This window comes from Puma concolor, chromosome A2 (assembly GCF_028749965.1).
Source record: "Puma concolor isolate L17-30 chromosome A2, mPumCon1.1.hap2, whole genome shotgun sequence".
NCBI classification, from domain to species: domain Eukaryota; kingdom Metazoa; phylum Chordata; class Mammalia; order Carnivora; family Felidae; genus Puma; species Puma concolor.
Window position 1 is genome coordinate 15,578,624 of NC_141668.1, and position 12,602 is coordinate 15,591,225.

The 12,602-nt window shown below is 40.1% G+C and overlaps 1 protein-coding gene and 1 long non-coding RNA gene across 5 annotated transcripts in view; one reads left to right on the top strand and one right to left on the bottom strand.

Moving 5' to 3' along the window:
* The window catches only part of LUC7L2 (LUC7 like 2, pre-mRNA splicing factor), a 69,268-nt gene that overhangs the window by 55,795 nt on the left and 871 nt on the right, over positions 1-12,602 (bottom strand). For 2 of the 4 annotated variants that reach the window (XM_086688874.1, XM_086688858.1), the window contains exon 1: positions 1,938-2,062. Coding sequence is in view for 2 of the 4 variants with exons in the window: in XM_086688894.1 (XP_086545020.1) it covers positions 10,063-10,183 (121 nt within the window). In the remaining 2 variants the exon portion in view is untranslated. Of the gene's footprint in view, positions 1-1,937; positions 2,069-10,062; positions 10,184-12,602 lie in introns of those variants that run through there. The other 2 variants (XM_086688894.1, XM_025930028.2) reach the window with 2 other exon arrangements.
* LOC147583023 (uncharacterized) lies at positions 2,438-8,699 on the top strand. The gene is made up of 2 exons (XR_015244697.1): positions 2,438-2,681; positions 3,825-8,699. It is a non-coding gene; the product is annotated as an uncharacterized LOC147583023 (long non-coding RNA).

Genomic DNA, 12,602 nt, shown 5'->3' on the forward strand with positions numbered 1-12,602 from the left:
GCAGTGAAAATCCAGTCATTTCAGCTAAATAATATCGTGGACTTGTTTACATGAGTTCATGGTAAATCCTCTTAGTCTGGAGGCAAAAAAAATCCAGTAACAGACACATAAAAGTGTAAATTTGTATACAAAGCAGAATGGATTTTAAGAAACCCATGTTTCTGCTGTCTACACACACAGGAATAGAAAGAAAGGTATTTTTTAATGTAGCTTTGCAATACTAGATTGGCTACCTAGTTTGGAAATTTATCAGGCAACTGATTAACAGTTACTTTGCTCCAACTACCCTCCCAGTAAAATTAGAAAATTCAATCCATGCAGAAGGTACCAAAAATGGTATCCATCTAGGATTAAAACTTTCATGTAAAATCTTAAATGATTTCCGAATTGCTATTCCAAAAATCAGTTATTCTATCAACTAAAATCCTGAATTAGGTCTCTTCCCAATACCGTCTTCATTATGGAAAAGGAGCAATGTCAAGACATGCTGCAGTTATAAAATAGCCATTCTTATCTAAAGTGGAAAATGAACAGGTTAACAGTCTCTCCAGGGGCATTTTTAATTAATGTTAACTTTCAAGGGTTTACTACACAAAATTCATTTCCTTCCCAATCTTCCCCTCCTCTCTACACAACCACAAATAGGTCTGCCACCTCCACCTATTTGTTTATATGTCCTATGAAGACAAGTTGCCAATGTGGGTTTCTATTAAAATTCAAATGTGAACACTGAAAAGCCACTCTTAATATGCATTGCGAAAAGTATATGAATTCAGTACATATTTTTTAATCTACTCACATATTTTGCTGCAAAGTACTCAAGAAAATCAGAAGAGCAACTGTTAAAAATGTAAGTGTGCCTTTTCTCTTACGTCAAGCAATTTAAATAACTTTTCAAGAAAAAAGCATTTCTTTAATGGCTAAGAAACAATCTACCTAAACAAGCAACATATAAAAATGAACAAGTGTTTTGCTGTTATAAGAGAAAGTACTAAACTAGATCTTTCCTCGCAAATAGCATGGATTTGAGCTCAATTTGAGAATACACTGTTATTATCACCAAAAAAGCAACAGCATTTCATCTTTTTATTAGAAATTCTTTATGACAAGATATCCAGCAATTAGTGATTTTCTACACAAACTCTAACCTAAGTGCTTCAAAGGACTGTTTCCCTCAATTCTATTTCACTGGGCACCACATTTTCAAAATGGCTCTATTTGGGGCACATTCAAGATTTGTCAATATTTACTGAACAAAGCTTCTATTAAATTCTCTAACAAGATGGAGGTCTCTCGGAAAAAACAGGCCATAACATTTTTTCTTTTCACAAAATGGGGCCAAACACACCCACTTCAAGAAACCATGGTTTGGGTCAGATTTTTTCCATAAGAATGGTTGTTTCTGTGGGGATCGAGAGTGCACTTCTGGGGCTGGAATCACTGTGAAGGTTTCCTCCGGACCCAGGTAAGGGGCGGGGGGGGGGGGTGGGGGGAGGGGGCGGCCAGTTGTCTCTGGATGCTCGGGAGGGCGGCGGCGAGGGATGATCCCAAAGCTCTGGGTGAAGGAATTAGTTCAGGGGCGGAGGCTTTAGCGGTCCACCGGTACCTCATCAGCCACAAGACGGGATGCCCCACTACGCCAACAGAGACGTAGGCTCCCCCATCCCAGACAAGTCAACATTGAATCTCAAACTCTCCTTTCTGCCTCCAGGCCCCGTCTGACCCCATTGGCAGCAGTTCCCGCCAATCCGCTCGGTCACCGCCCCCCAAGCCCGCCTGCCCAACCCTGATTGGATGGGACGGGAGCCGGGACCTCGTGTTACCAATCTGGGAGCCCCTTACTCAGCCACACACGCAAGCCCAGGTACGCCCGCGGAGCCCCTTCCCCTCGCTTTCCCTTCCCCTCCCCCACCCCCAGGGCACTGGCAGACACTTACCGTCCCGGGAGGTGCCCATCAACTGGTCCAGCATCGCGCGCATCTGGGCCTGCGCCGACATGGCGGCGGCGTAGCAAGCGGGCGGGCGGGGGTGGGGCGCAGACCGGGCCCTTTCGGGCGGGGGGGACAGGGGAAGGGGTGGGGGAAGGTGAGACGCTGTCTCAGTTGCCGCCGCCGCCGCCTCGAGGCGTGTGGAAAGGGAGCTGGAGGGCTTGTAGTAGGAGAGTCCGGGCTGCGCTCCTCACGACGATGCGTAAGTGGAAAGCAGCAGCCCCCGAAAGCAACCCTCGTTCCCTCACTCTCCGTCTGGTCCTGGGACAGAAGCGTTACGGGCTAAGCAAGCTCTCGCCTCCAGCACCGCCACCCGCCAGAAGCCGTCAGCCCCCCCTTCAAGCTCTGACGCCGCTCGCCGCCACCGTCGCCGGGACGTGAGCGCGCACGCTCCTCGCGCTTAGTTGTTTCCCGCGGGGGCTCCACCAACTGGCGTCCAACTGTATTTGCTCCACCCGCCCCGCCCGGGAGAGGTTCCGCCCTAACGGCTTTCGGGCGCGTGCACGCGGGCTTTGCCCGCCCCTTTCCCCCAGATCTCGCGAGAGTGCTTATCAAACGACCCTCGAGCTAGATCCGCCCGAGGCGCCAAACTGCACGCACCTTTCTGCAAGTGGGCTAGGGTCGCGCGGCACGCTGTGCTGGCGAACCGGACTCAAATTAGCAAATGTGCCAAAGGGTTACCCCGAGTCGAAAGTAAGTGGAGACCATGCGGATCGGTTCTACTGAGGTTAGCAATCTTAATAGTTAATGCAGGCGTGTTTCTAACGACTATTCACTGACCGATTAACTCGCTTTCAGGGGCCCGCCCAGAATCTCGTACACTCAACCTTTTCCCCACTGCTGCCTTGACCTTCTATAAAAGGAGCCCTGCAGAACTGACGTCTGGGTAGTTTCCCTTCATGAAATAACACCTGAACTTAATAACACTAGCAAACAGATGATCTAACCCATTCAGATTATCATTATTTATAACAGGAAGCTGTTAGTCTAAATTTGGAACTATAAAAATTGAGCAGTATCTTCAGAAAGGAAAGGAGGTGATTTTTTTTTTTTTAAGAGAATTTCTTTTTCTTCCTGCTTAAGAGGTAAATTTGAAGAATTAGGCCTTTTCAGTGTATCAGCAGCATTGCCAACGGGAAAGAAAGCCTGTGCGTTCATAGCTTGCCATCACCTTGGATTCAAAATCTTAGTCGACTAATTGCTAACTGGAACCTTCAGCAGTTTATTTCGTGATCTCATGTTTGTGGATATAAATACATACAGCATTGTTGTGAGGGTTAAATGAGCTAGCAGAAAATGCTTAGCCTGGCATTTTCACTTTTTTTGTAAAATACTAATTCTTTAAAACGAGACCTAGGTACTTCCTAGATACTTGGGAAGGAAATAACTAAAATTTTTTCATTAAAAATTTATATGCATCAGCCTGGAACTTATAATTTATTCGCAAGATTAGTAAAAAACATAAAATAGTAGCCCTAGGCCCAGTATCACTTTGAATCTATATTGGGCCAATAAAAAATTTTAAATTATGCTGTCTTTTGTAACTGACAAAATAGTTTCCCTCCAGTTATTCAAAGAATTCAAAATTCCAGCAACTCCAAATACTAAGAATATTACCGAACACAATTCGCAATAAAAGTGTACAAATTATCATGTCTTAGTGGGAGGCATATATATATATTTATATATATATAATCTTCTGAAAAATTTAGGAGGGAAGTAAACTAACATGTTGAAATATCTATGTGTTAATGAGAATTTAGTTTTTATCTTTTACCTTCTACTTTTCTGGTTGCTTACATTTTATTTATTATTATTATTTTTTTTTTTTTACAGTTCAACTTCTTTATATTACAAGATGAGGACCTGAGACACAACTGGAGGAACTATCCAGTGTCCCAGCATTCAGTGGTTGTTTACATTTTAAATGTATCATAAACATCATATAGTTGGCTTTTTTTAATTTAATAATCATATTTTCTTTTCATTGAAGCGATTATTCATTTATATTTGTGTAATTAGTCTTTTGGTCTTAAAGCTCTTCTATTTTGCCTATTTGTCTCATCTAGTTAATTTTCTCTCCTTTCTTGCCTGCTTTTTAATCATCCATTCTAGTAATTTGGAAGTTTCATTTTATTTTTATTCTTTTAGTAGTTACCCTAAAAGTTAAAATAGGCATTCTTAATACCTTTTCACTTCCTCCAGATAACACAAAGAAGACTCCTTTTAACCTCTCCTGAAGTTTTATGCCCGTTATCATATGTGTTTTAGTTCTGTTTTTTGAAGCTAAACTTCACGTAATGCTCATCTATTTACCACTTTCTTTTTTCTTCATTCCTTCTGGAGTCTCTGCCTTTCCATCTGGAATCATTTCCCTTTTGTCTGAAGTTTAAACTTTAGGACAGGAGTCAGCAATCTACAGCCCACAGGCCAAATCCAGCCCACTGCCCATTTTTCTGAATAGTTCATTGGAATGCTGCCAGGCTCATTCATTTACTATTGTCTATGGTTGCTGTTGCGCTACGACAGCATTGTTGAGTAGTTGTGACAGAGAACATACTGTATGGCCAGCAAGACTGAAATATTTACTATCTAGCATTTTACTGGAGTTTGCCTAACCTCTTCAGAGTTTGCTTTTGTGTTGGTCTGCTCGTGGGGAACTGTCCCATTTTTTACCTTAAAAGCTTGCTCTTTTGCTTTTCTTAATTCTAGATGGGTATTTTTATTGGGTATAGAATTCTAGGTTTGAAGTTTCTTCAACATGTGCACACCATCTTTCTGCTTAACTTTGCTCCTGTGAAGTCAGTTTTCAGCCTGTTACTCCTTTGCAGATAGTTGGCTGCTTTAAAATTTTGTTCTTTTTGCTCTTGGTTTTCTGCAATTTTACTATAATGTCTCTGGGTGTGGATATATATATATATATATAATTTTTTTTTTTTTCTGCTTTTAGGATTCATTGAGATTTTAGAATCTGTAAACTTGTCTTTTGTCAATTCCAAGAAGTGTTTAGCTGTTCTTAAATACTGTTTCTCACTCATCAATTTCTAGACCTCCAAATAAGTGTTTATTAGACAATTTTCAATGTATTGTCTAGATTTCTTTACTCTGCATTTTCTACCTTGTCTTGACAATCTGCCTTCTGGTACTTTTGTTTTCTGACAAATTTTATAGTTCACTAGTCTCCTTTCAGCTGAATCTAGCCTGCTGCTAAATCCATAAATTGAATTATTTTTTTCAGTTCTATAGTTTGAGTTCTTTCTCAAGTCTTCTGTGTCTTTTTTTTTTTTTAAATAGTTTCTGGTTCCTTGATAAAATTTTCAAGCCTGGCTATTCTTTGAACTTAGTGAACATAATTGTTTTGTAATCTGAGTTTACTAAATATAATTATCTTAAGTTTTTTGTAGTTTTGTTTCTATTGTCTATTATTTCTGCTGTTTTTCACTTTTGGAGTCTTGTTTTCTTGTGTGTCTGGTTATCTTTATGTGCTGAACATGTATCTGAAAAAATATGTATGGGAATAGTATAAGCCTAAGTAAGATCTAAAAAAAAAATTTTTTTAACGTTTATTTTCTTGAGACAGAGCATGAACAGGGGAGGGTCAGAGAGACAGGGAGACACAGAATCCTAAACAGGCTCCAAGCTCTGAGCTGTCAGCACAGACCCTGACGCAGGGCTCGAACTCATGGACTGTGAGATCATGACCCTAGCTGAAGTCGGACACTTAACCAACTAAGCCACCCAGGGGCCCCTTGCCTAAGATCTAATATCTTCCTCCAGAGAAGATTTTTATTTTTCTCTGTCGGTCACTGAAGACCTTACTAGTCAAGGACCACCATAATACAAGTTCAAGGTCTCAATTCCTCTTGACCACCAAAATGACAAAAATCTGGGCTGAAAACCTAGCAAGGACTTTTTGCTTACAGTTTATCCTTTAGGGTGAACTTGAGGATTCTAGATGCAAGTGGATGTGGATTTTTAGAGTGCCTACCTTGAAGGGCCCTAGACTTTGCCTTTTGCATCCCTAACCCTACAAACCCACCAAAACTACAGCTCAGTTTTAATACTGAAGCTGTTACTACAAAACTGGCAAATGCCCTGAAGCCAAATATGTGTCTTTATGTGCTACATTTATAAGGGACAAAAGTGGTTCTGGAAAGAGATACAAGAGGTATGAAGTCTGGACCTAGAGTATTAGAGATTCAAGAGATTCTTAGGAGGTAGAATCAGTGGTGATTTAACTGAGGGTATGAAGGAGCAGAAGCAATCAAGAATGACTCCCATTTTCTGGCTTGAGCAACTGGCACAAGTGGCAGTGGCAGAGAGATTTATAGGGGAAGATGATGAAGCTCTATTTTGAATGCATTGAATTTAAGATGCCTTTGAATCATCTAAGTAGTGTTGTCTGTGAAGCAGCTGGACATACAGGTTTACAGCAGGGCTTGGCTGGAGTTAGCCTGTTGATGATAATTGAAGCCAGGGAAAACATACCAAGTTTGAGGCAACAACCTAGATTTGAACCTGAGGAACATCAACATATATAAGGGATATGCAGAAGACGAAACTGAAGACAAATGGCTAGAGCAAGAGAAGAAAACAAGAATGTGAGGTCCTCGAAGCCATGAGAAAATAATGGTGAATAGTGTCAAATGCTTCCTAGAGGGGCACATGGCTGACTCAGTCAGTAGAACATGGGAATCTTCGTCTCAGGGTCATGAATTCATGACCCCTGTTGAGTTTACTTAAGAAAAAATATGCTCCCTAGAGATCAAACAAGATAAGGAATGATCCACTGAGTTTAGCGACCTGAAGGTCATTTATAAGCTTGCAAGGCAGTTCTGGTAGAGGGGCAGAAACCAGACTACAGTGGATTGAGGATAATTGGGCAGTGAAAAATGCAGAAAATGGACACATGCAACATGGATTATTAGCCTCAAAATCAGTATGCTACTCAAAAGAGTGCATACTATATGACTGCATTTGGATTAAATCCCTGAGCAGGCCAAACTAATTTCTGCTGACAGCAAGCAAGTCAGTGGTTGCCTGGGAGGTGTGGGGAAAGGGAACTGGATTGACTTCAGAGGGGCACAGGGCAACTTTTGGGGGTTACAGAAAGGTTCTTTAAATTTCATGGGGTGGTTCTTACACAGATGTATTCACTTGTCATTATTCATTAGCCTGCACACTTAAAATGGATATATTTATTATATTATACTTCAATATAGCTTATTTCATATTTTAAATGAAGAGGTAGTAACTGAAAAGGCATTTGTTTAAGAGGTTGAGTATGTTTTTAGATGAAAGAGCCTGGAACATATTTAAATGCTACTATATAATTCAGTGAGAGGAAGCAGTGGAAAATAAAGGAGCGAGGGTAAAAGAGACAGCAAAGTAAAGGAATGTGACAAAGCATGTAGCACATGAAACACTAGAGCAGCAAATTAACCCAGTGCAAAAACCTCAGTTCTTGGAACTCCCAAGATAGAAAGTTGAATAGCTTGTGGTCCAAAATCATTTCCTTCTATTTCTGAAACTGAGTTCAACTAATTCTTTTTGGTAAGACCATTAGTAAAAGGTACAGGTTTGAACATACATGGATAGAAATGGCCTGAGCAGGGGCACCTGGCTGGCTCAGTCAGAAGAGCGTGCAGCTCTTGATCTCAGGGTTGTGAGTTTGAGTCCCATGTTGGACATGGAGAATACTTAAAAATAAAATCTTAAAAATCTATTTAAAAAAGATTTGCCTGAGCAAATCAAAGTAAAAAAAACCCTGTCTATAATCCAGAAGATAGGTGGCAATGGGGTTTAGAGAAGGGTTCATGATAAAAGAAGGAAAGTATAGTAAAATGATTAAAATAGTAAGTTTTCTTTTTGTCAAGTACTCCTTATTTACTGTGCAAGTATTTTATGTATTTATTACATACAACCACCTTGTTGGCATTCCCATTTTACAAAAGAGGGAACAAACTCAGGTCAACTAATCTGCCCAAGATAACACAGCTGGTGAATTACAAAAGTGGGTTAAAACCTAGGTCTCTATCACTTCAAACCCATAATAAATATCTTACCCTGGTTAGGCAATTCTGCCTCAAACTTTATTTTTTTTATAACTTTAATGTTTATTTATTTAGAGAGAACACAAGCAGGAGAGGGGCAGAGAAAGAGGGAGACACAGAATCCAAAGCAGACTCCAGGCTCTGAGCTGTCAGCAGAGAGCCTGATGTGGGGCTCGAACTCAATAGCTGTGAGATCATGACCTGAGCCGAAGTCGGATGCTCAACTGAGCCACCCAGGCACCCCAAACTTTATTGTATATATGATATCGTAACAACAAAGGAAATCAAAACATCAACATACCCTAGTCCTTTTGCTTTCTTTATTTTATAAAAGTAAGACATCTTCAGATAATGTACTCATACCTGGTGCGCCTGGGTGGCTCAGTAGTTGAGACTCTGACTTCAGCTCTGGTCATGATCTTGCGGTTTGTGGGTTTAAGCCCCGCATCGGACATTGGGCTGACAGCATGGAGCCTGCTGCAGATTCTCTCCCTCCCTCTCTCTCTCTGCCCCTCCCCCACTCATACTTTCTATCTCAAAAATAAACATTAAAATAATAATACACTCATGCTCATGAAACAACATGGGAAACAAAGTGTGTTAAATTTTTCCAGTTTTTTGATCTGTTAATTGAATAAATGCTTGTTTGACCTCTTAATACTATTGTTTTTATGTTGATCTCTTAGAAGAGATGGTGTTTGGAATGCTTTATGAATAGTTCTGTTCAGATTGTACTCCTAGCGAGTAGTACTGAGCTATGTATTCAGAATATGGAATAATGCTACGTGTAAGTCACCATGGATGGTGCTTTGGAGCCTACAAAGATGCATGAGACTGGCCCTTACTCTTCAGGAGCTTGAGTCCAGGGAAAAAGCAGCTGTAAGACGTGCCTACAAGAAACCAACCTAGGCCACAAAGTGGTCACAGATAACCACTGGTAGTTCACAGAAAGGGTAATTTCTATTCAAGAATGTTAGAAGCAAAAAGACCATTTAGGAGACTAGTTTAGTAGTTCAGACAAAAGACTGTTAGTGCTTGAACAAGAAGAGAGGCAATGAAGAGACGGGGCGGCTGGGGGGGTGGGGTGAGGGGGTGGGATGTCAGAGCCATTGCAGAAGCAAAAACTGCTGATTGACTAGATATGGAGACTAAGAAAAGTCAGGAATACAGAATGAAGCCCAAGTAGTTTACTCGGTCAGCCCAGTGTGTGGTTGGGAGCCCTTTACCCTGATAGAGAATTCAAGATGAATAACAATTTGACAGATTAGAAGGTATAAGTCACTATGCTCATTCCCTCTCCCTCTCCCTGGACTTCCTCTCTGCAGTCTGCAGTTGAGTGGTGGTCATATTCCTACACCTAAGGGTCAACTCAGCCTATGTTGCTAGCCTCTAGGAGCATCGCATCTTTACCCCTTCATTAACTCTCCTCAGCAACCCTATTTAATTGAGTATGCCACCTGTTTCCTGTCAGGAACTTAAAACACATCATATTTTTGTGTTTTGTACTAAAGTGTGCGTGTGTGTGCACGTGTGCGGCCATGCATAAATATAATTGTATGCTGGTATAAGGACAGGAAATAGCTGGAAAGACACACACCAAACTGTTAGCAACGTTTCTCACCAGTTAACAGGGATGGGAGAAGGGAGGGACAAGGGAAAAGAAAAGGAAGCTTTTATTTTATATTCTATACCATTTGAATTACTTAACACAATAGGTTTGTATACTTTAAAAATAAAAATAATAAAGTTTTAAAAAAATGAAGAGCATCAATCAGCCTAATGTAAGAAGTTCAGTAAATTCACTAAGAATAAAACCTAAGAAACACTCAGTTGACAAAATTAGAGAAAAACCCTAAACTTAGAAACAAATTTAATGATAAATACATAGAAATGATTAAGTTCTTGTATGAAGGCAGCATCCAAGGAATCTCTCCATTCTCATGGCTCCCAGCCCTTCCCTCCAGGTTGCTGGGGCAACTTGAGACCCACCAAGCCAGCAGACTCCTCCACTGAGCGCTCACCCTTGCCATGAAATTCCTGATGAAGGGTCACATGTTCTCGAATGCTGCGTAGGAGGCAGAGATAGGTGGCAGCTTGGAAATGAAGCTCATGTTGGGCTCTGCACAACTTCTCACTGGTAACCTGGAGAAGCAGCAAGGTCACATACTTTATTAACAGCCCAGCCACAGATACAGAGCCAGAGAGATCTAATAAGCATTCTCTAGAATGGAAGTAAACTGCACAGAGGAAATATAAACATGCATATGTATATGCTAATTACAAATGTAGAGGCACTCTGTTGATTAGGGAACCTGACCTCTAATTAATTGAAGAGGAAGTTTACAAGGAGTTTCACAGAGGAGTTTCATTGAGTGTCCTCATATTTTAATAACTGAAAAAGTCATTTCAACACTCTTGTTTTACAAATGAGGAAACTAAAGCCCAGAGGGGCTCAATAGTTGGTTACTGGCAGAGACAGGAAACTATAATCATTAATGTCGCCTAAGGTGTATAGAACTTTCTCCCCTTCAAACAAATGAGTCTGATTTTTATATTTCTGACTTTGGTCAAGGTGGTATATGATTATCATTTCAATGAAAAGTAAAACCATTTTGTCTGAAAAATAATAGCTTTGTCCTCAAGGTAACAAAATGTAGCCTTTATATATAAAATTAATATGCATCTATTCATTATAATTTACTTATCCATCTGAAAAACCCATATTCTGATAACTGTTAAGTAGCTAGAAATGATATCCATTCACAAGTCGCCAATAATTCCAAACTTGTTTTTTCTTCATCACAATTACTTCCCAGATTTAGTACACTGTCCTTTATTTAACTTTGCGTTCTGAAGTTGTGAGAAAAGGAAGAAAAGGTGAGACAAAGATGTGTACATAGCTTAAAATGCTTAAGGAGCCCTGTGTTTCTCTAAATGTAGATTAACCTCTGTGTACCACTGCCTATGTAAACCCCTTTGACCTTTCTTTACTTGAATATGTAGAGTTGGAATCTGAAAACCAGAAAGTGTGGTTTAAGATCTGCACATCACACATACAAAAAAAGATCTGCAGATCACATATGTGAAAATAACACTCATAAGCTGCTCAAAAAAAGAACTATCTGCTTTAATCAGTTAACTTTTTATAAAAATCTGTGAATGAACAACACCAATGTCAAACTTTTAAAAAAGGTTAACATCCATTTCTATAATAAACACCAAAACTGATAAAGATTGGAAACAAGAATTCTGTTAGTGTAGGCCATGATTCAGCTAAGCCTGAATCATGAGTCAGAAGGGTCAGCAATATATAAACAGTATATGAATCACAAGAGACCAAATGAAATCAAATGAAAAAAAAAAATTTTTTTTTTTTTTCTCTAAGGAGGAGGCAGAGGTTCCTAACTGAACCCCTTCAGTTAAGGGAAAGGATGGAGAAAATGGGCATAGATGGTTATTGAGCTAGCTCTGAGCCAGCAGGAAACAAACCATTCTTCATATCCTTGCTGTGTTTCTGAAACTTGTAACATGAATTTACACAAAATTTGAGAGCCTCTCTTAAGAGCAATAATGCCCCCATAAGGTGGTACAGCTATAATCATGTCATCTTAAAAATCTTAGAATGACCTTCCATTACATTTACAATGAAGTTTAATAAGTTCCTGCCTACCACAACTTCTACTTCACCTACCACACCTTAAGCTTCAACCAGTCTCAAATGTCTGTTCTCACCTCTGGGCTTTTCAGTTGTGCAGCTTCTCCACCTGGACCTCATCTTCCCCAACCCCCATTTGCTTGCAAAATCCAATTTACACATCAGGTCCCTGCTTAGTTTCTTCCTGAAATCCTGCTTAATTTCCTCCTGAAATCCTTCTTTATACAAGGACCTCCTGTTGTTTATGCTCTTAGCACTTTCTTATTCCAAGTGCTTTCTTGTAGGGTTCTTCGTAAACTTCTTAAAAGACAGGACCCGTGTGCATCTGATTCATCATTTTAGCCAAGTTCCTAGAAGTCCCTAACACTGTGGCCTTTTAAAAAGGTTTTGAATTTTAGCCCCACGTTGGGTATAGAGCTTACTTGATAAAATTATGTATGTGTGTGTGTGTGTGTGTGTGTGTGTGTGTGTGTGTGTGTATATATGATAGGTAGATACAGATGATAGATATATATATCTTGATATATATATATCTTGATAAAAAGATAAAAATGTATGAATTTTAGTTCTAACATAATGCATTCTAACTTCCATAGCTTAAAGATTCAACAGGATCCTGGTTCTCCCTTTTCCCACATTGCTCAAAGGACAGTTTCCTACCCTAAAGCCCAAGATGACTCTCCAACGTACTATTTTGGAGATAGCTTGCAACTTCCTTCAAAGCCCAATCCGTAACTCTAAAGACAGCTATTAAGTGGAAGACCGATTATTTGGGAACCTAGCTTCTAGTTGTTCCTATACAAGTCCTTGCACGGGGTCCCTGAGCCTCAGTTGCCCCATTTGAAAAATAAAACATCTTCACCCGATCTTGCCTAACGGGAATATGGAGTGTGGAGTTCACAAAGG